This window comes from Mauremys reevesii, linkage group 1 (genome assembly GCF_016161935.1).
Source record: "Mauremys reevesii isolate NIE-2019 linkage group 1, ASM1616193v1, whole genome shotgun sequence".
In the NCBI taxonomy this organism is placed as follows: domain Eukaryota; kingdom Metazoa; phylum Chordata; order Testudines; family Geoemydidae; genus Mauremys; species Mauremys reevesii.
Genome location: NC_052623.1, coordinates 210,428,589 through 210,452,841, shown reverse-complemented (window position 1 = coordinate 210,452,841; position 24,253 = coordinate 210,428,589). Strand labels below are relative to the sequence as shown.

At 43.3% G+C, this 24,253-nt stretch overlaps 1 protein-coding gene across 2 annotated transcripts in view; it reads right to left on the bottom strand.

Moving 5' to 3' along the window:
• GTF2E1 (general transcription factor IIE subunit 1) overlaps window positions 1–24,253 on the bottom strand; it is a 92,570-nt gene that overhangs the window by 2,871 nt on the left and 65,446 nt on the right. For both annotated transcript variants that reach the window (XM_039528770.1, XM_039528774.1), the window contains exons 3-4: window positions 11,241–11,442; window positions 5,423–5,667 (exon numbers count right to left, since the gene is read on the bottom strand). In XM_039528770.1, the coding sequence (XP_039384704.1) occupies window positions 5,423–5,667; window positions 11,241–11,442 (447 nt within the window). The remainder of the gene's footprint in view (window positions 1–5,422; window positions 5,668–11,240; window positions 11,443–24,253) is intronic.

Sequence of the window (24,253 nt, the reverse complement as noted above, 5' to 3'; positions counted from 1 at the left end):
AAACCTGACAACAATTAGGCAGCTGGTGTGCAGAGGCCGCTCCCTACCTACTATGCTGATGACTTGTACTCCCCTCTGTCTGTAGCCATCTGCTGTCTCTTGTCTTATATTTAGGTTGTAAGCTCCCTGGGGCAGGGACTGCCATGTTGTTCTGTGCTTGTACAGTGCCTAGCACACTAGGCCCCGGTGCCACCATAATATAAATAAAGGTATTTGGAAGAGGAGCCTAAGAGAGGTATCAGAAGAGGAAGGCAGCCAAGCCGGAACCTTTGGGACCCCAAAACAAAAATCCAGGTCATTTAAGGAAGTTCAATAATTACCTGGCTCTTGGCTTTGCCTTCCCCAGCAGCACTCAGTGTGGTGCATCATTTCCTTATTTCAGGTTGAACCTCTCTAATCTGGCACTCCCTGATCCAGCAACATCCGTGGTTCGACATAGGCACCAGCTCTGTGGGTGCTCCGGGGCTGGAGCACCCATGGGGAAAAATTAGTGGGTGTGGAGTATCCATGGGCATCAAGCTCCCCCCTCTGCCACTCTTGTGCACTGGCGGTCCCACGCTTACCAACTCCTTCTCCTCCCTCCCAGAGCTTCTGGAACACCATAAATAGCTGATTCGTGGCCTTCAAGCTCCGGAGGGAGGACGATGACCTGGGGTCGGTGGCTGGGAACAGAGGCCAGCACTGGAGCCCCTGGGCGGGGGGCTGGCAGCCAGAACCCTGGGTGGCAGTGGGGCCCCTGGGGGTGCTGCAGCACCCCCCGCATCCCTACTTCCCGTGCCTATGGAGACCCGCTGGCATTCTGCATTGACCTCCCATGGTTTGGCAAATTCTCTGGTTCAGCACCAGTTAGGTCCCAAGGGTGCTGGACTAGAGAGGTTCAACTTATAGTGTCCCCTCCCACCCCTTACATTTAACTCTCAATACGGATGGTCCCAGGAATGTTCTGACTTCTCTCTCCACTTTGGGACATGCACCCAAAGAAAGTTGAGAGCCATTCTTCTAGGAAGGCAAGTGATTTGTCATCAGCAACCGGGCCCTCCCTCTTCTCATTCTGGTTTAGACCCTCAGTGCAGGTTTACTGCGTAAACACTTAACATTTTGCCTCAATATGAAGGATAACCATTTTTGTCCAGATTGTGGGGCCACAGGAAAGCTCACTAGAAAGTAATTTGCAGGCTCTGAAGCTGGGCTTCCAAATATCAATGCTGCATGGCTAACTATGCCATTGTTTAGAAAACCAGCTGCCCCGGAAAGGATTCAGACAAAGAACTGAAATTACAAGAAGTCTCAGTGCACGGAAGATGGTTATGGCAGGGCTGGCACCTAGACCCAGAGATATTTGGCAAACCACTTCCCCAATCACATCTTTGCACAGAGAGCAGTAGTGTGTTAAGGGAGGTGCCATGGCAGGCAGCACAAAGGACCCTGGAACGTATCTGAGTTTCAAAGGCATAGTTACAAACCAATGAACAAGAAGAGGGGTCCCATTAGGGGAATGAGGAACAGGGGGGCAGAAAATCCATTTTTGGAGAACAGTATCACAGGACTGGTCTGTTAGTGAGTGAGCACTGTGATCCCAGTACTACTCTGGCAGTACCTCTTTTAACACAGTACGCCCTACGGGGCCATAAACTATGCCCATCTTGGCTCTACGGAAACTTTTTGATCACTAAGTAGAAAAAAGTGGGGGCAGTTTTCCTTTGAGAGTTTTTTAATATAATACATATCAATGTTTAGCTTCTGGCCTTTAATTTAGATAAAATATGAACACAGAAACAAGGAGGAGTGTCTTGGAACCTTAAAATTGCACCTGCAATGCAGGAAGAGAAAGTTTATTACAGGAACTTGGTATTATCAATAAAATTAATCCTGCAGGGAAGGTGGAATCTTAAAGCCCCTTGACTGCATATGCAACGCAACATGCAAAGGGTGTATGAAAGGGCTGCTATTTGTCAAGCCAATTTCCAATTTGTAGCCCGGGCTCTCTTTCAGTCTGGGACTTGTTCCCTAGCTTTACTTCACTTGTAGGGGATTATAGTGCCCCAGGTGAAAGATGGACAAGACAGACAGACACACGCATGCATTGCAGTAGTGTCTTCTGTATTGGGAAAGGGCTGCATTTTTGTTAAGTAATATTTGCCGTACAACCACTGGAAGAATATGCTAGTATTTGAGTACGCAGGGTGTCTACAGTTCAAGAATTCGAGAACAGAATTCTGTTAAAAATAAGTCTTTCTGTGTTTTTCTGTGTAAAGCTCTTATCAGATTCTTGTGTTTGGTGAGAGCACTGTGAGTCCACCCAAGACTAATAAACCTGCAGGCAGACTGAAAAAATGTAGAAGAATGGATTTTAAGAGCCTTATGTAAAAATAAGGGATAAAAACTAGGACAGATTCCCCATGGCAAACTTTTTCTACTGCACCGAAAGACTCTGCATGTGAATGATCACTTGAGTTGAGCTGACTGGATTCTACCCTCACACATTAATGCCACTTGCTCTTCCTTTCCTGAAGAGATGGAGCCTTGATCTTTAGTCCATTTCATCTATCCAGGTTCCAATACCATGCCCAGCACCATAACTCCCAGTTGTCCCACAAGTTGCCTTAAAAATGAAACAGAAGGGGGTGTTTCATCTTCCCCCATAGGGAGGAGCAAACTGATTAAGTTTTTGGTCATTCCCAGGAGCTAAGACTAGGGTGGAACTCAGTCCCACAAGAGAAGAAAGTTCCCTGGTTTTATGGAATGCTGCTGTCAAAAGGTGATTCATTGTCATGATGAGAGAGGGGGTGGATCTCAGGAATTTAAGGCCAGCCCCATGGTGGGCTTTGTGTATCGAGACAATCTTGAACTAGACCAGCCGTTCTCAAACTGTGGGTCGGGGCCCCAAAGTGGGTCGTGACCCCGTTTTAATGGGGTCACCAGGGCTGGCTTAGACTTGCTGGGGCCCAGGGCCGAAGCCTGAGCCTCACCACCCGGGGCCGAAGCACAAGCCCAACCCCAAGCCCCAGCCCCACCAGCCAGGGTCAAAGCCAAAGCCAAAGCCTGAGGGCTTTGGGTTTGGCCCTTGCTGGGACAGATGAGCTTGGGCAGGCTCAGGCTTCAGTGCCCCGCTTCTGGAGTCATGTAGTAATTTTTGTTGTCAGAAGGGGGATGCAGTGAAACAAAGCTTGAGAACCCCTGAACTAGTCTATTCAGTGTGGAGCTAGGGCAAAGATCAGAGCACTAGAGAAATGTGTTCAAGGTGAGCCGCTGCATCCTGTACCAGAGGAAACTTTTCCGGGATGTGTGGTTTCATTCCAATGTATAATGAATTACATTAATGAAGCCACAAGGTCCCAAGTCTGACTGGGGAGACAAGGAGGGGAACGGGGGGATGACGGATAGACGACAATCTTCTAGGCAGCTGCAAATGGATGAAGGTATTTTTTTTTTGCAACCAACACCATTGAGGAGTGCAGGTAGAGTACGTACATTCTTCAGAGTTGGTATTGACGGGCTTTGTTAAGTAGGAGTCCCAGATGTTCCTGGCACGTTTTTGCCTGGTATGAAAGATAGAAGTCAGATTCACAGGTGGCGACCCTGATTGTTGTTCGTGTTCCCACGACTTGGTAAATAGGCCAAATTCTTGGAAGGAGGGGATTGTGTCCGCAGTTTCATGCTCAGCTTAATGTTTCTAGTATCCCAAGAAGTCCTTCTAGAGACAAGAGATCTTCTTTGTGAAAAAACACAACAGGCCCTCTCAGTGAGAAGCGCTATACTCAAGGAGGTTAACCAGCAGTAGCCCAAGTTTACTGAATGATTTACAGCCCAGAAAGGTTCTATGAATCATGACCTTGTGAAAATTCTTTGTGCTGGACTTTAGCATCTAATGTTTTCTGCCAATGCCCAAGTTTCTTCCTTCCATCCTTTTTCTGTCACACGTCATTCAAGAACCATGGAAATCTGCGTGGTGCAGAAGGCACTCTGGTGCCAGACTGTGGATAGCAACATTCAAGGAATGGTTTTAGTTAATACGCTTTGTATACGGTAAACAAAGTAATGTACCAGAGAATAAAAGGGAGCACACCCTAAAAGCCATCAGTTAATAAGGCAGAAACACACTCCCTGACCATAATCACCTCAAGCTCTGGTTTTGTCAGTTATCTGCCTGAACAGGGTTAGCCCACCATCCACACCTCCATTCCCTTAAAAAATCTCCTGCTGTTTTGTTCCACTCCTGGAGGTTACTTCGCAGGAAAAGGAAGATTTTAGTGTTTTGGATTTTATTAAAATAGAAGCATCAGAGAGATTCAATACTTCACTTTTTACCACGTCCAATATGTCAGAAACTAGCACATTGCAGTAAGATTTCAGTAGCTCTACACAGGCAGAACTAGAATGAGATTCTCTTCAGAATTTTTTTGTTTGTTTGTTTTTTTAAGTCTCTGCTGATAGCCACTCTTATTGCATTTTGTCCTTCTTTGTGCTGGGTTTTTTGTTTCTGAAAATAAACACTTTGCTTTTTGGATCTTGGTTACATTTCGCCATCTTCTGAGACACTGCCTGTTTCATTTGGTGTTGCTCACACAGCTCAAATGGTTGTATATTTCAGTTAAATCACCCTGTTAAAGATCTAAAATGGTCTCCATTTATTACTTTTTTGTTTTGGGCTTTGAATAAGCTTTTCAAAGCAGGGACTGTCTACTACTCTGATTGCACAATGCCCAGCACAATGGGCCCACCATCTTGACTGTGGTCTTTTGGGGATATGACAAACAATAATAAAAACAAAAACTAAGGAAAAAGACTGTTGATGGCTGATAGTCATAGGAGGAAGCAATAATGAGCAACCCAGTATGGTAACTGATTCTCCTAATGTACTCATACCTCCTCTTCCCCACACTCTCAAGATGCAGTTCTGATACATTGTTCTCTGCATACAATAGTTGTCTTGAAAATCAACAGATAACTGATTACAGAAGGGGAGAGTGGAGACATGAACATGGCATATCCACTAGTAACCGATTTGGTGAGCCTTATGCTCAGCAAACATACAATTTGAGTTTCATTTTCCATCCATGCCCAGTTGGTAACAAGCTTTACTGAAGAAGCTGAAAAATCTTTCATCCAAAACCAAAAAGTCATAATGAGCTAGAACATCTGCCTTTGATGCTCCTGGAAAAGCTAACAAACAATTAACATTTTAGTAACACAGTCAAACCACTGTGGGCAATTCAGCTTTACTGACATGAGTTTCAATTCTATGCCTAGTAAATCTTGTTCTCTTACACCTGGCCTGGCTTTGCATGGCAGATGAAAGATATAACAGCATAGCAGGTTAGTGCTAAGATGCCGGGAGCAGCAGCTGTACATAGAAAGGGGCAAAAATGTTCTCCCCACTCTAAGAATTATGCAGCACTTCTCCCCTTTTAGCTTTTCTTACCATCTTTGATCTCATCTGGGTCATAAGCCCCCTGCACTGTGCTTTCCCGTAGCCAAATTGGCCTCTCTCTGGCTGGTTTCCCTTCATTTGTTGACCGATTAAGATCCTCCTGGTCTTCCATGCTGATGACGACATTCTGGGTGTACAAGTCCTCATATGACGGCCCTTTTGTAGTCCATGCTTCCCGATGGTATCCACCTGCTAGGCCAGCTGCCCCTGCAGCAGCAGCAGCAGCACGTTCTTTGCTATGTAGAAGTCAAAGGGATAAAAAAAAAGATACCATTCAGAATTAGTCCTTTCCTGTATAACAGACATTTCCTGTTGTGATTTTCAAAAGAGCCCAGGGAATTTAGCCATATACCTCCTGTTAAAATTAATGGTCTCCCATGATATGCTTGGAGAATCTCAACCCCCATTTCTTAACCGTGTTGCCAAGAATTTCTAGACCAACTCTTTGATTGAGGAATGTAGGGATCAAAATACTAGACAATCTCAACTACACACTGTGATATGCAGGAGAGATACTAGAAGGCAAGGGGGTTGTTAAGCTCTGTGAATATAATTATGTAGGAACAACAGCCAACCTGGCTATATATCTGAATACTCTGAAATGAAAGTCACATTGATACACAACATGGCCCTTACCAGTAGCTAGCTGGAAAAGTATTTATTTGCTGTTACACCATAGTCTTGTATTAAATAAATTAAAACACCAAGGTTTAACCAAGTGGGTTGACCGGATTGGAGTCTCATAATGCTCAGATGTGGGGATTCTTATTCATAGTGCTTATGAGCAATCATACAAATTCACCTCGGAAAACTAAGCTGAAATCCCAGCTCTGATCACAAGTGATAGTGAACTTGCAAGAACTACCTGGTGAAGTTCTATGGCCTGTGTTATACAGGAGGTCAGACTAGATTATTTTAGTCAGGGGCTTGGGAGAAGGGGTCAGCAACAGAGTGGGGGCAATGACTGAGATTTGGTGGAGGCTGTTGTCCTAACCCTGAGTAATGGGGGTGGAGGGGAGGCTGAAAGTCAGTATTGATGGTTACTGGGCAGAACTGGGTGAGTTTCCAGGGCTGGAATAGCAATGGGCTGCTCATCAGAATTTAGCGCCAGCTTATTTTTTCATTTGATCCCTAGCCAAATCATTGTCATCCAGGTTCCTATCTGGGCCAGGAAAATGCACTACTTGGATCTGAATAAAGAGAACATAGATCTGAATGTCCTCTGCCACTGATGGCAATGAGCCCAAATTACCTTTGCTATCTGGTCTTATGCTCTTATGTGCATAGTTAGCAGGAAAGGCCACAGAAAGAATCTTCCCATTTTCCACTTGAGGGAAATCCAGGGTGAATGAACTGCTAGGCTAATGTCGCTCAAAGGAATCAACAGAGTCAATGGAGAATGCACCCATCCACCCTTAGTAGATCTTGCAAACACTTTGAACACTTTATATAGTAAATGATATCAAAGACTGCTGACAGATAATAAATATGCATGGACACCACCCTCTCTTTGTATAGGACACAATCAACCAAGCATGCTAATGCTGTCTCTGTACCATCCCCCGGGTTGAATCTATACTGCTAGAAGATTCAGATGAACCTCGAGATGTTCTGCCATGATCATCTCAATAAGATTCCCCAAAGAGGGAAAGTTTGAGAGAGGGTGGTAATTGGGGAGGTCACTGATATCAAATGTTTGTTTATTAAGCAAGTGTTTACCCACTGCTTGTTATCCTAATTCTATTCTATTTTGATGTTTAAAGGTTGGTCCTGGGAATTACATACACATACCATCATTTTACTTGCTCTGGTAGAAGATAATTGTGCACTCAAATCTCTGCCAGGAGCAAGAAATATTTAACCTTTCAACAGTTCCAGGAACTACTAACCATATACACCCAATATTTTTTGTATGTTTACATCTTATACAACATACACACATTCACAGAATCAATGACTTGTGTTTCTTTCCTACAGTCAGCCTGATCAGAAAAAAACCTTGAATTTCTGAGCAAGCAGGAGAGACTATTTTATGCATGCAGATCACGTATGCAACCACACAGAGATCTTCTCTCAATTTGTATTATTTCAAATACTGGTACTTTTCAGTTTTCAAAGAAAGGCATGTGTTCTGTGAAAAGCACCATTCTCCTTCCCCCACAATAAAAATCAGCAACCATAGAGCTTCCCTGACAATTTTATGTAATCCACTTTCCTACAATACACAATGCAAAAAAAGCTTCCCTCACTAGGACTGCAGCAGTGACATTTAAGCGTTCAGCAGGGTCAGGGATTGCCTTGTCAATTAAAAGCCTCCTTTTCCCTATGAAGTTCCATTTAGTTGTGATATACTTATCCAGTGATGTCGTCACAATTCTTAAATAAAAGATACCTATCCCTGTAAACAAGAATAAACCATCTCCTGCAATGTGATTAATTTACAGCGAGTAATGAGTGATTTAACTCCTTGGCATGCCCCAGGATAACCAAAGCCAAGAGGGTTTAGGTCTACAATTTTACCCCTGTTAAGGTCAATGACTGAGGCCTGGTCTACACTGGGGGGGGGGGGGGTGTCGAACTAAGGTACGCGACTTCAGCTACGTGAATAGCGTAGCTGAAGTCGAACTACTTAGTTCGACTGACTTACCCGTCCTGACGCCGCGGGATCGAAGTCTGCGGCTCCCCCGTCGACTCCGCCACCGCCGTTTGCGGTGGTGGAGTTCCGGAGTCGACGGGAGCACGTCCGGAGTTCGAACTATCGCGTCTAGATTAGACGCGATAGTTCGAACTCCGAGAAGTCGAACTCTCTGCGTCGACCCGGCGGGTAAGTATGGACCTACCCTAAGTAAATGGCTCCATTTTCTTCCTTGTTTGTACAACAGTATCATCAATTATGCTGTTAGCAGCAACAACGCAGCCCCTTGAGACCATAGGACTGGGGATTTACCTGCCGCTATAAAGAAGCAGTGCCTTTTTGTTCAGTGTCCCTGCTATGGAGAAGTGAATTAAACACCACTGAACAGTGACAGAGGACCAGATGCTCGGCTGCACCAGGGCAGCGCTTGGAACAGAGTTGGAGAGAGGGAGCAACTCCTATAACAAACTTTCCATCTCCCTTGCTTCTAGGGCTGTTTTGTCCCCTGGCTCACACTAGGGATGCCCTGAACTTGCCTGGCTGCAACAGCTCCCGGGAGCTATTATGAAGCTGGGGATTAGGCAGTAGTGTGGCCGGCTACACTGGCTCTACGCTGTTGGTGGGTCACCTTACATGGAAAGTCCCCCAGCATAACTGATTAAACTGGCTTTACGGTTACACAAAGCATCTTTAGCAGGGCTAGGATATGGCTAAAAGAAACCAACGAACAGACCTCAAATTATAAGTATTTGAATCAAACACAAGTTTTGCATCTCAACTGTTTGTAGAAACTGAAGACAAGACAAGCATAGAAAAAACTGAGGCGCTAGAGTCCAACAGATGTGTATGGTAATTTAAGTACATATCTGCGATTTGCATTAATGAAAATTAGGTAACTCTCTCAGGCTATTGGGGCAGGCTAGCTCAGTTGTTTGAGCATTGGCCTGCTAAACCCAGGGTCGAGAGTTCAATCCTTGAGGGAGCCACTTAGGGATTTGGAGCAAAAATCAGTACTTGGTCCTGCTAGTGAAGGCAGGGGGCTGGACTCAATGACCTTTCAGGGTCCCTTCCAGTTCTATGAGATAGGTATATCTCCATATATTTTTATTATTATTATTATTTTTTAAACAGCCTCCACTAAAAGGTATATGGACTCATGGCCTTCGGTAGTGTAATCGCAAAAAGTAGGTCATTCAGGAAATCTAGGCTGTTACATTACACAAGGCGCTGGTACTTTAAACAAGAAAAAGTGGAGGGGAGATTAAATTCAACCCATTTGGAAAGCCACTGGGGCTGGTTTATGAAAAGCAGGCTCTTATTATTATACTTGCATAGGGCAAATTCATGCTTAGTAGAGGATTTACAAAATATCACTTAAGACTGTCTAGAAAAATTTAAGTAAATGATTTGACCAGTCTCGCAATGAAGATGCATGATTGTTAGACAATTTCCAGTGTAGACAGTGAGTGCTAAAGCTCTCCAGAAGACACAAAGAGCTATTTGCTCCTGTGTGAACAGGAAATTCAGAAGATTTTTTCTTCAGTAGCATCAAATGTCAGCTTTACCAATGATTCCAGTATCTCAAGACTCTGTAAAATGGAGTAAATAAATAACCCAGAGGTAGATAGGGAGAGAGAGAGAGAGAGAGTGTGAGTGTGTGTGTTTTCGCGGAGATGGAGGAAAGAAGATATTCTTTTTTTAAATTTCATTGCAGCACTTTTATGCAATTAGCTGCTTTGAATTAATAAGGGTTAATAAATAATTGAATCACTCTATGTGCTGAAGCTAGTTGTGTTCAAGTAACCATTTAAGAAGCTGCCTATTTATTTTGTAAGTCCGTGCAGAGTAATTAATCATTTACAGTGTTCTTTTTTTTTTTTTTAAAGTATTTAAGAGCCATGTAAGTGGGGGCTGCTGTTATTTAACCATTATTCATGAGGCTGCACCAGGCAGTTGCTGTGTTAATTTTCTGGTCACAGAGATAAAGTAGCCATGTGGAGGCTTGAAAAAAGGCCCGTTTCCTCTCATTTGAGGTGGTTATCCCAAATGTGTTAGTCAAACTACAGAAACTGGTTTTAAAGCCAAGTCTAATGATTAAGCCATAGTGTTAGGAATAAAGGCACCAAAAATTCTACTCCTGTATCTGACAATTTGGTCTTGGACAAGTCAGCTCCCCTCTGTATACACCTTAGTTTCTTCATCTGTAAGATGGAGAACATTAGTTAGTTCATATCTGAGATCCCTGGCTAGAAGGGACTAGACAGGTTAGTCTGCATGTGAAAGAAAGGAACCTGAAAAACCAACAGCATTATATTTGGTGGGGGCGGTTGCTCCAGTAGTGTAACTTTTTTTTTCCGGGATGCGTAAGTTTTTGTTTTTTTTTTAAATTGAAAATAGGCAGCACACACTAGATTTCACCGCAGCTGACAAAACTGACAGCTCACTGCATCTTTCTGTGTTATTTAAACGTCATCTCTTTTTGCATAGTTAGAAATCTTCTGAAGGATGCACTTTGGTTTCCTAAGGCTAGGAAAATATTAATCTTAGAGTTCTTGATTGTAACAGGTCTTTCCCTCTAAAGGTGTGTATCAAGTGGGGGGAAATAAGAATAAAAAAGATACTCAAATAATTTCTTTGTATAAAAGAGTTTTGTTATAAGTGGGTTTGAAAATGCAAAGTGTGGACGACAGCTAGTTTAGAGTTTCAAAACCTTCACAGAAGCAAAAGTAAAAGAAGGTGAAAGAAAAGATGTTTCCAATGCAAAGAAGACAGTAAAACAGCATGGGGTGGCCAAAGTGTGTCCTGGAGTCCAGAGGCTGCCTACAGAGCTCTGTAAAGTGGTCACAGCTCTTTTCTAAAGTTAAAGATGGTCTTGGAAAACTATGTGGTCTCAGCTTCTTATGCAGCAGCTATGTATAGCTTCCTGTGGGACAAATATTCTTATTAAAAGGCAAGGGCAGCTTCAGTCTGCTTTGTTTTATGAAAAATGGCTGCAGCCTTCGTCTCCTGGCAATTGTAGACTGTAAATCTCGAGGCAAAGATTATTTATCAGTGTCCTGCATTGCTGATGCTGAACAAACAAGTTATCAAGATCTGGGCAACGATATGGTTAAGGCAGATAAACATGCAATATGAAAGCAGTGTGGCTGAAGAGGACTTTGTGTCCATTCCCACCTCTGTTTCAGTGCAGGAATCTCTGTGGGTTCTGGCTCAAGGATTTCATAGGCCAAGTTAACGTCCTCTGTCTCTCGTAGCAATGCGTAGATGGGCTCAATCTGCTCGTTAAACCTTGCCACAAGAGTCCGTGCATCCTTTTTGGGCATCGCCGACTCATCCTCTTCCACTTCATTCTGACAGAACGTACAGCGGAAGGTTCCTAAACAGAAAAGAAGTTGCTAAGCACTAGGAGAAAGTCAAAAGACCCACATCTTTATGCAGTATTTAGCTGTTCTCTTAGATTGAAACTAAATAGCTTTAGTTTCTCCTTGGGACAACTTTCTTCCCACACATAATGTACCTGATTATTATTTTAACCAGATAAAGTGAGACTTTCGATGCCATCCAGTGATGCAGAAAACTGGTTAGGGTTTCTCTGCAAAGCCTCTCTCTCTGCAAAGCCCTAAAGGAAGGTAAGTTGCACCATTCAGACATATCCTAGCATGACACATTCTTTTCCTTACCACACATTTTAATGGCACTGAAATATCAGTTTCAAGATGTATTTTGGGATGGTCAGATTTAGGGGCTTGCAGTGTCTGAAGAACTTGCCTTCATCCCTCTCTAAAATAACCTTGGGGGGAGGGGCGATCACTCAATTTCATTCCATACTGCTACTAAAAGTGTTTTTAATGCTCACATCCTACTAAAAGAATAACCCACTCCCTCTCCCTTTCAGTTGGCAGTAATTTTCTCCAATTTCTTTGAGTCAGACATTTTCCATGCCTGGTCTCCAAACAAAGACAATTTTTCTTTATCTTTTTAAAAATCTGTTCTGTTAGTTTAGAGTTGCTTGACTATAAAGAAAAAAGGAAAAAAAACTGGTCTCTTGCATTCCAATTAGAAATGTTGTGTATGTGTAACTCAAAAAAAGGTCAGAATTTACTCTAATTTAGATTGTTTTGTAGATCATCATGATCTAAGAAACAAGCCAAGGGAAAAGGAAATTGGTTTAGTAGCACTGAAATTACTTTTTTTTTTATATATAAAGTACTTCTGCAGTGTAGGATTTTCTGATCCATTTCAATTGTCAATCTGTGGCTACGAAGCACATTTACAGTAGGACTTCACCATCCAGCTCAACATTAGAGTTGCTGCAAAACGTGTTATCTCATGCTACACTTGCAGCGATGTGTAGGAAATTCAGGTCATCCCAAATCCTAGATGGAGAAAGTGGTGCTACTTACCTAGAAGATTAAATTGCGGGCTCAGAGCAGAGGCTTTTGGATTTATCTTCGCACCTCTACCACTAACTGGTTGCATTATTTTGCCTTTATATGGCAAACATTTAGTGTAGCCTCACAATGTCCTATGAAGAAGGTAAATATTATTCCTTGTTACAAACAGTGAACCTGAGGCGCTGAGAAGGGAAGTGACTTGCCCACGCTCATGTGCAAAGTCAGTGTCAGAATCCGGATTTGAAGCCACAGCTTCTCATTCCTAGTCCCTTGCCAAGTGACTACATTAAAGCAACTCATAGGCAAGTAATTTCCCCTTGTTCTGTTCCCCAATCTGTGAACTGGGAATAATATTTACCTGCTACCTCACTGCATTACTGTCCCCAGGGCCCTCTTGCTTCATGAAAAGCCTGCACTCTATTTAAAAGCAGTCTCATTTGTTGACTTGGCAAGGTGTGTAGGGAGGTCAACTCATCTGACAATGAACACGTGTACCAATGGCTAGATCACTGACACCATGTGCAAACTCAGCCTCTGGGTCAACTTTGAAGAGGTAAACTTGGGCAGGGAGAGGGGTCAGAATATCTGCCATACTGCACTGAAAGTTTCCTAAAGTCACAACTGTGTAAATTGTTGTACATTAACCATTGAGTTCTAGATTCAGATGATGGGGGCATTGTCTCCTGGGGTCTCATGTTGCTTCCAACATATATTTACCACATGAACCTGGGGCTAGTCACTTTATCTCTCTGCTTCCCCAAATGCAAAATGGGAATAGTACTTACCTAGCTATTTCACAAGTGGTTGCAAGAATTAGTTAGTATTCTGAAAATAAAACACTACAATAAGTGCTGTGTATTACAGTAGGTACAACCTGCAGCACCTCACAGGGATTTCTAAATTTTTAAAGTTTGTTTATATTTGTGAATTTTTTCTCTTTGTGCTGTGAATCCAGGATGGCAGATCTGTCTTCCCCCCCTCACTGCAACCTAAGCAGACACAAAATTAGTGTCTTATGTATACCCTACACAAAGTTTTCATTTTTTTGCTTTCATCTCTCTCTCCCCCCTCTACCCCCAGAGTTTTTCCTAGACAAAAAACAAACCCAATAATGTTTACATTAAAGTCAACTTTTTGAACTCATGAAGTCAAAGTCATTTTGAAAAAACTGACAAAACAAGCACCTCAGCCCTTACTTTAGAAAGTTAACATTATCTGCATGGGAAAGCAAGAGCACTGACAGTGGTGGCAAAAGATGCAGAGTGAGAATGGGAAAACGGTGGCTTTCTCCAGCCCTTTCTTAATCCAAGCATAAAGCACTATGCTTATTTTGTCATGCTATAAAAAGCACCACCACTCATGCAGAAACTGCACATTATATACATTTGTCAGTCCAGTTAAGGTTTAAGTCACAATTTGATCTCATTCACATTCCACATCTGAGGCCATCAGTACCCCTGAGTTCACAGAACAACCTGAATAAATCTAGAATAATTAGTAATTAGTAATCATTAGTAAGATTCATATTATGAGTTTATTGACTGGAGAGTGGTTGACTGCAAGCCCTACAGAAAAAGCCCGGTTAAACATTTCTTAGGTGGCTCAGGCTTTTCACACTTTCACTCATGAACCCCCAGCCTCTTAACAAAAGATTAAAAACAGTCAGGACAGCTCCAATTCAAAGCACCTTAAAAAAAGATCAGAGTTAATGCAGCTCTAATTTAATAGAATTCTTAAAACTAAGGCTGATTGACTGCAACTTCTCCAGGGCTCTTAAGGAACAAAAAATAAATGTCAATATGAGTTACGTAAAAAATCTGGAGAATGATTGGAGTGACAAGTTTCCTGCAATCGTGCTCAAGTTTTTTTGTGGCGAGGCAGCACTTTACAAGAAATACCCACATTTAGGAGCAGAACTGAGCAGAGCAGCTAGTCTCAAGTGCCGCCCATCAGGACAATGCTGAAAACCTCACTCGAGGGATGTTAAGAGGTCACAAAATCACTATATGACTACTTTCAGAGTAGCAGCCGTGTTAATCTGTATCCGCAAAAAGAACAAGAGTACTTGTGGCACCTTAGAGACTAACAAATTTATTTGAGCATAAGCTTTTGTGGGCTACAGCCCACTTCATCGGATGCATGCAGTGGAAAAATACAGTAGGTATATATATATACACACACACATACATACACACACACACACACACACATACACACACAGAACATGAAACAATGGGTGTTACCATACACATCACTACTATACATCACTGCCATGAGATACTGCATTGCAACAACTTTGATACAACTTTCTGCCAAACATGCATTACAATGTTGTCACACAGGAATTTGTCCCATTAGACAAACTTGAAATAGTGGTCACTCTAAGATCAGAGATTGTCAGACTTGCACCATTCACCATTCCTCCCGTCATCCCAACAAAGGCACAGTTTTGCTTTTCCAATCAGATGCTGTCATGCAAACCAAAGTGGTCAGATATCCTGGCTGGCAAGGGTGATCCTAGCTTTAAAAATTAGAAAGTGGTCAGTCAAGAGGCTTTGAAATGGGAAACCAGCAATAGATGTCGTCCTTCTTCCCCCAGCCACCGTGCACACTCATTGCACTTCTGGTACTCTACGGAAATCTACAGTGTGTAAAAAAATACTTATCTGAAAGAGATCAGAATCATACACTCCTAGACTTGCAAGGGTGAACAAACTGGTGAGTGGGCATACTACAAGTAAGCCGCACGTCAGGTTCTGAAGTGTGCAGGCCAGAATATTCGGTCAAATGAAATATGGCCACCAGGGACTGAGTAAAGGGAAAAGTCAACAGGTAAGTCTAAACATTATACTAAGCACATAATCCATGAACATACGCATTGTATTAGCTATACTTTTATTACATAAAAGCCTATATTAAAAGAGTATAAAGGTTGCAAAATCAAGTACCCAAAAGTTAGGAGATGCCCAAATTAAAGATGCCTGTGCAACCTTGATTCAGCCCCCCTTTTGCATATACCTTATGATACAATCTAATTACATGATCACACACTATTTTTCCAACAGGACCCCCGGCTCATTCAATACACAGGATGGACAGTGTTCACTTAATGAGCAATTATTCAATATTTTGTTTTATTCTCGTTATTCAGTGAATGGCTCCAGGCCTTATTTACTGCACATGTTTCAAACCCTACTCTAAAGACAAAATTATTAATTTCCTCATGGGCTTGTCTGTGGTGCTCATCACCATAGTATCTGAATGCTTAAATTTTAATGAATATATTTTACAATACCCCTCTGAGATACGCAGATATTATTATCCCCATTTTACAGATGGGGAACTGAGGCACAGAGATTAAAGTCAAAAGTATCCACTAATATTAGGTTCCCAATTTGAGATGCCTAGGACCTGATTTTTCAGAGTACTTAGAATTATATAGCACTTCATACATTCAAAGCACCGCTCCCACTGACTTGAGTTGCAGCTGTGAGCGCTCAGCACTTCTGCAAATCAGACTTGAGGCTCTCAAGTCAGGCACTCAGAACGTGAGGAACACACAATGAGTGAACACTTGTGAAAAGTTCAGTTGAGGTGACTTGCCCGGGAACACGTAGGAGCTGTGGCAGCAGCAGGGTTAGAACTCGTATCTCCAAGGCAGCGGTCAACTGCCTTAACTCTGAGACTGCCCTTTCCCTTCCTGGAGTCCCCGCCTCGTCCACTACACACCTTCCAACTTTTGCAACAAATGAAACAGGGGCCTAACAGACAATAGCCTTCTTCACTACGTAACCCTGATTTATCCCCAGAGCAGGTGATCCTGGGAACTGAATGAGGCAGAGGTTCTGTGGAAAAAAATACTATGTAATCATTAATTAAAGACTGTATCTTAATCCATACACCCAAACAAGGGGTTGAATTAAGGATGCATGGGCAACTTTAACTCTGGCATTTCCTAACTTCTGAGGGTACGTCTACACTACGGGACTATTCCGAATTTGCATAAACCGGTTTTGTAAAACAGATTGTATAAAATCAAGTGCGCGCGGCCACACTAAACACATTAAATCAGTGGTGTGCGTCCACGGTCCGAGGCTAGCATCGACTTCTGGAGCGTTGCACTGTGGGTAGCTATTCCATAGCTATCCCATAGTTCCCGCAGCCTCCCCCACCCCTTGGAATTTCCGGGTTGAGATCCCAGTGCCTGATGGGGCAAAAATCATTGTCGCGGGTGGTTCTGGGTAAATGTCGTCAGTCACTCCTTCCTCTGGGAAAGCAACGGCAGACAAGCATTTTGCGGCTTTTTTCCCTGGATTGCCCTGGCAGATGCCATAGCATGGCAATCATGGAGCCTGTTTTGCCTTTTGTGACTGTCACCGTATGTGTACTAGATGCCGCTGACAGAGGCGATTCAGCAGCGCTACACAGCAGCATGCTTTTGCTTTTGCATGACAGCAGAGATGGTTACCAGCCATACTGTACCATCTACCAATCCATAAATTGGTAAAAAGATGATCATGGTTACCAGTCCTTTTGCACTGCACCATCTGTTGCTGTCATAAGTGCCCCTGGCTGCTCTTAGCCAGGGGCGCAAAAGCCAAACTTGGGAATGACTCCCTGAGTCAATCCCTCCTTTTTGGTATCTAAAAATAGAATCAGTCCTGCCTAGAATGTGGGCAAGTGTACTAGAGAACCACTGCTCTGTGTCAGATCCAGCAGAAATTATGAGCTGTATGCTATTCACAGGGGGTGCTCCTGCAACAACCCCACCTGTTGATTCCGTTCTTCCCCCAGCCTTCCTGGGCTACCGTAGCATTGTCCCCCCACTTGCGTGATGAAGTAATAAAGAATGCAGGAATAAGACACAGTGACTTGTTAGTGAGAAATGAGTGGAAGGCAGCCTCCAGCTGCTATGATAGTCCAGACAGGACAGTAAGCAGTGTGGAGGAGAGGAGCCCAGCATCCCGCTGCTAGTCCAGGGGCAATTGAATCTTTTCTTTACACATGAAGGGTGGGGGCTGATGGAGCTCAGCCCCCTGTTGCTATGATGAGGATGGTTACCAGCCATACTGCACCATCTACCAGGAAAAATTAGGCCAGGCGCCTTGATCGACCTCACGGATGCTAGTTGGCATGGTTACCAGTCCTTTTCCACGCCCCCATGTGCCAACAGGCTGATGATGACAAGGGATAACAGTCATATTGCACCATCAGCCACCCAGGGCGGGGGGGGGGGGGAGCAAGGATGTTGGTGTTGAGTGCTGCAGCATTGCGTCTATCTGCAGCATTCAGTAAAGATAGGGTGACATGTAAAAGAGTCAAGAGAGGATTGTTTTCCCTTTCACTTCTGGGGGTGGGGTGCGTAAATTGCCGAGCTATGCCCTGAACCACCGCGGACACTGTGTTTGACCCTAGAAGCATTTGGAGCTCAGCCAAGAATGCAAATGCTTTTCGGAGACTGCAGGAACTGTGGGATAGCTTGAGTCCTCCAGTCCATGAGCGTCCATTTGATTCTTTGGCTTTCCGTTACGCTTGTCACGCAGCAGTGCGCTGAGTCCCTGCTATGGCGTCTGTCTGGAGATTTTTTAAAATGTTTTTTAATTCGTCTTCTGTAACGGAGCGCTGATAGAACAGATTTGCCTGCCCTTACAGCGATCACGTCCGCATGGTCCATGTGGGAGCTCTTTCTTTATTTTGATTTTTAACTGCATCACCACACGTGCTGATCGGAGCTCCACGCTGGGCAAACAGGAAATATTCAAAAGTTCGCGGGGCTTTTCCTGTCTACCTGGCCACTGCATCCGAGTTCAGATTGCTGTCCAGAGCGGTCAGTGGTGCACTGTGGGATACCGCCTGGAGGCCAATACCGTCGATCTGCGGCCACACTAACCCTAATCCGATATGGTAATACCGATATTAGCGCTACTCCTCTCGTTAGGGAGGAGTACAGAAACCGGTTTAAAGAGCCCTTTATACCGATATAAAGGGCCTCTTAGTGTGGACGGGTGTGGCGTTAAATCGGTTTAATGCTCCTAAAACCGGTTTAAACGCGTAGTGTAGACCAGGCTTGAGTGCTTGACTTTGTAACCTTAATACTCTTTAATGTAATTTTTTGTATTTAATGTCTATGTTTTTTTTAAAAAGCAAATTGAAAAAACCAGAAATTTCATGATGGGCTCTGATAATGACACACACATCCACATGGTTTATCAGAAGGTAGGAACCTATTGCTTCACCACAGCGGTTTACTGCTTGAGTTAATAGAGTAATTGATAGAATGAAAACCTACCACCAGATAGGACCAACATTAGAGGGGGATGACACACTTTGTGGTCAGCAAATATCTGTGAAACCCAAAGACAGAGGAACGGTGGGACTCAGGAATCTTGGGCACTAAGCTCTGGAGGGGAGTGTAAACGGCATACACTCTTCTGCCAGTCACCCCAAGTTTAACCCCTTCTATTCCATTCACTTCAATCTTCCCTGTCATAGTCTCATCCCTTCCCCACTCCTGGCTCCTCACATCAGTGCCATTCTCCTCATGCAGCCAGGCCCAGTCTCCATTCCTCAGGCTTCTTGTCACAATCTCCTTGCCCAGCCTCATCCCCCAGCTCTTTGTCCAGTCAATCCCTGTTTCCCTGCTCCCAGCTTCTCACTAGACTGGTCTCTCTACTCCTCTGACTCCCAGGAGCCCCCACCCTCTGCATATGTTCCCCATTCCAAATAACTCCCAGTCCCAATCTCAGTGTCTTCCCCCTCTCTAACTCCCTGGCCCAGGCTTTTTACCCAGCCAGTCCCAGTTCTCCCCATCTCCTCATCAGATCAGTCTCTTCTCTCCCCTCACCCCTGGTTCTCAGCTCCATTCTCTTTTCCCTGTCAGTCACACTCTGCCACCTGAGCTCCTCATCCTTAATGGCTGCCAGTCCCCATGTCCCGTTTTTCTGCCTGGCTCCCAATCTCCCCCCCAAACCATTCCAGGTCCCCTCCTGCTCCCCCTCACCAAAGACAATTGTTTCAATCAACTCTGCCTACACTCCTCAAAAGGTCTAGTTCTTACTCCTCTGCATTCAAATCAGACTGTTTCCTCCTCTCTGCTGAGGCCCAGCAGGGAATCATTGAGAGCACAGCAGAGACTGGCCCTCTGCCTTCTGTTCAGGAGCCAGGATAGGCTGACAGCAGCCCCAGTTGAAATTGCAGGCGAAAGTCCTGCTCAGCCCAGGAAGTTGCATGAATGGAATCCTTCAGGGATTTTAGCTGCTACAAATCTAATAAGTCTCTACTGAGCATGTGCAAACTGCATTTTTTCCCCCCAAAAGGCTTATAACCTGGCCAAATTTGGGTGGATTGTCACAGGAACAGCAAAAAGGTACATCTGAAACAAAGGCCACCCCCTGCCAGATTTCAAGCCCCTGCTCCAAAGCATGGGGACCCTACCACGGATTTTTTTTAATACAGACAAAACAAGTATTTTTCCCTAGCCTTGTTCTTGAACATGGGTGAACTGTTTTGGTTGTAATTTTCCGAAACAATTCAGCCTGAGGAAGACACCCAACATGGAAAATCTTAAGCCAAATGGTTACAGTTTGACAAAGTTATAAGCAACTGAAAACAGGCTCTTAAAATGGGAAATGTCGGTCACCCTTAATTACAGGCAGTGCTACCAGCACTGCCTATAATTAAGTTCCCTTCATCTCTCATTGATTTCCAGGGTCTAGAGGACCATTTACCACACCGCCGAAGGCATCGCCCTCCTGACTCATTAAGCAGGGGAATGCAGCTCAGTCACAATAGCTTTTGAATCATTATTTATGCACCACATACTGTAGTTCGAGGGAGTGGAGGGCTGGAGCAGTGGTCTGGAAGTCAGGACTCCCAGGTTCTAGTTCCATCTCTAAAACTGACTTCCTATGTGACCTTGAACAAGTTTAGTTAATGTGCCTTAGCACTGGCCTGAGGAACCATTTGTAGGGGTGAAAGTATTCAGTCTCTGTAGATCATTTAATCCTTGGCCTCCTGCTAAGACTTCTCTGACAGAGGGACCAATTAGCGCCTGCTGTGTGTTAGGATGATAACACCTGCCTACCAGAAACTGGAGCAAGAGGGACAACTGAGGCACATGGAGATTATGTCATTTGCTCATAAAATATCAGTGGCATAGTTGGAATTAGAACTCCGCAGTTCCTAATTCAAGGTGTTTCATATACACAAGGCATTTCACATATCCCTCTGGACCACCCAGGCTCCCAGCCCTCTATAAACAACCCCTCATGACTGTGAGGAGAAAGCATCAAAATCGGTCAGGATGTGGAGCATTTTAGGCTCCAGTCCTGAGGATATATGGTCTCTATTCCCTTATATGTTGTTGCAGCCTGTATGCCCCTTTTGGTATCCCATGGCCCTAGACACGTTTGCATTCATGGTTCACTTCCAAAAAAAGCAAGCCCCTTTTGGCAATAATGTGCAAGGTGTTTTCTTTTGTTTTTTAAATAAGCAAGTTTATCAGAATCTCATAATTACAAATACTCTAGTTTATTCCAACATGTATTAAAAAAAGGCAGTTACAGAGAACACTATTTAGCATAAACCATACTAATGCCACATTTAGTCTTTTTGAAACAGATTTTATGGTCCACTGGATCTCAAATTCTTGAGGACATTCCACTGCCCAAGGCTGATTGCAGCATTAGTTCTTGAAATGTGACATGAGAAGAGCGTGTATATTTTTATATTAATCTTGTCTGGAGCGCTAGATATTCAAATGCACATGTTACTGCAAGAAGCTCTAACTGTTATAAACACCAGGCTGTGGACAATGAAGGTTGGCATCTAGAGAATATTTGTAATCCAAAATCCTGGATAAAAGTCACCTTGCCAATCTCACCCTAAAATGCATAAGCTCTCATCATGACACTTAAAAATACTTGTTTTAAATTTCTCTCACCTTCAAACAGAATGAATTTCACTGTGACCAAGACACACTACAGAGGTTAAAGACAGTGACAGGGCAAGGCCAGAAGAGCCTGGAGACATCTGAAAATGGGGAGGTGAAAGTGACACATAAAAGGTGCTGCTCAGAAGAGCATGTGAAAAGCATTATGGATTTAGTTCAAAGCCAGGTAGGCAGGTCCACAGTGCCTTCCATGAGAAACTGCCACTAGAGCAAACAGGGACAGTGTGTGAATTTCCCCAATGCACATTGGTTCAGACCTGCAAAGGGGTGGGTGAGGGCAGTGAAGCCACCATTCTGCTTTTCCTGTCCCCCATCCTCACAGCTATGCCAATGCAAATAAACCTGACCTGCAACACCCTTGGCTTATTCCTTGGGCTTCTCCTGAGCAGGTACTACCCAATTATGTGACAGATTCAGAATATGGATTTGCCCTTTAAGTAGTAAACGGAGACCAAACATTTCATTTGGGACTTAAGCCAAGGTTGCACCCAGATAATGAAGGGCTGGTGCATTAACCCACTGCATTACTAAGCCCCTATTATTTTGAAATATATGTAACAGATATTGTATTTAAGGGCTTGCATTCACTAGAGCTATTTTTGACTAATACCCATTAGAAGTGTGTTCAGGAAATGCCACCTTCTGGAGGGTCCAAAACTACAATTTCCCAGCATATGAAAAGCTCTCAGAATTTCCCGTCTGTCCTTTTAAATAAAATTCATTTAAAAATAAATAAAATGGCAAGTATACATCAAGAGGAAAGACAGACATGCTGCATTAGCAGCAAGATGAGGAGAAGATGGTAATTCCTAATTGCTGTTAATCAGTGTCTCACCACATCCAGAGTGAAATTTCACTTAACCAATACATATGCTTATGCATTATGTACTCTCAGTTTCAGAAACGTGTACATCCATAAAGGTTAGGGACTGGCAGTGCTGGAAACAGAAGGCCTCCATTAAGCCACAGAGTGGATTTTAATGAGGCAGTTCAGTGCACGTTATCTCAGAGCATCAAACAGATGCCTCAGCAGCTCTTGAAGCGTCCTTAAAATAATAAAAAACATTGAACATATATAAAGTACTGTATCTTTTCCAGAGGATTTCAATGCGCATGATAAAAGGTACATATGTATCCCTGATTTATACACAGGAAAACAGAGGCACAGATATATTAAGCGGCTTGCTCAAGCCCACACAGTGAGAGAGTTAATGGCCAAATGAAGATTAGAGTTTATGATTTCAATGCCCTATGCTCATTTGTTAGACCACACTGTTTTTTGTGTGTATGTTGATTATCTAAAGAGGTTTGTTTCTCCTTGTTGCTTGATGCAGCTATTAAAATTCCCAGCTCTATGAGCTTTCATCGCAAAGCCATTTGAGCCTCCAATAGAGAACAACGTAGATAAATAAAAAAATTAAAAATACGATTCCCTCCTCACTACAGTAAACGCCTGTTAAACGAAGGGTTTCAGAGGGGAAGTGTTATGGATCCGGAAAGGATTTGCATGAAACACAAAGCCTCATGTACACACAAGGTATCTATTTAAGAACAAAGAGTGAAAGTGAAATACTGTACTTGTCTTAAACAGTCTCTAGGCACTCATCTGAAAGGCTAACAGGCCAATGTCAAAAGCCTAAATTTCCACAGCAGTGCTTCAAAAAGTCGCATGCCTCAGAAGACTGGCTTAAGCTGCTGACCACAGGAGTTCAAATAAGGTGGCTAGGTAGAGGAAGAACTCCAAGATAATGCTTTGTTTTTAATATTCTATTTATTAGTATTTCAAGATTGGTCAGCACAGGAGAAAAGAACAAACATCTTGTACTTATGCCTAACCACATTCATATTCTTGTATTTAATTTGTTTTTACAAGGTACAAAACCTCTACTCCCCCAGCAGGTTCTGTCCTGAAGGGAGAGCAAGAGACATGCTGCTCTTCAGCTTACTTTTTCCTCCTATTTTAAGACCGACATACACTGGTGGGCACTTAAGGAGAACCATTCAGCTTTTTTCAGCGAGTGGTTACTTAGGAACTAAGAACTGCCATACCAGACAGACTCATCATGGGCCATCTGGCCTGGTATCCTGTTTCTCTGCAGTACTGGAATAGACCTGCATTAATATCCTTGTCTTCCTGATGCACCAGATCAGACCGATGGACCATCCATCTCGTCCAGATGTTTCAGAAAGTAGCTTTAAAAAAACAACTCAGTGAATCCAAGTGTGTAATACTGTATAATGAGAGGACATTTCTCCCTGACCAAGCTGGAAGTTTATGCTGAGAAACATCAGGGTGGTTAACACTTTTATATTTGCTAGTAAAACTCTAAATTCTATTCTTAGTCATATAAAAAGTATTTTAAAATTCATTTTAAATGAGCTACCTGTTATATTTCACGGCATGCAACCTTACTCTTATATTGGGATGGGGTAACAAGGAACACCCAAATAAACTTCTAGATTCTTTTACTGCTTCTCTTAATTCTAGGCGTCTCAAATTCTAGGCGTCACACATGGAAGCCCTTCCCCTCGCCTTATGTACACACCTGTCATGACTCTTTTGTTGCTCTTTCCTTGATCACTTCTATTCCTGATGTACCTTGTTTCAGAACCCTCATGCAGCAGATCCAGTAAGTGTAATGTGAGATCAAGACAAAAACAAAAACAACTCAGCCATGTGACCCCAACAAAGCTCTACAACTAAGCAACTAGGCTAGCCCATCACTTTTTTTGCATGTGTGGTAAACAAGAACAAGAGTAATTTGGAAACTGGACTGAAAATTCAGGCAGTATGCCACATCACACAGTCAATAGGCAGTGGCTGGTAGGAATGACATCCCTCT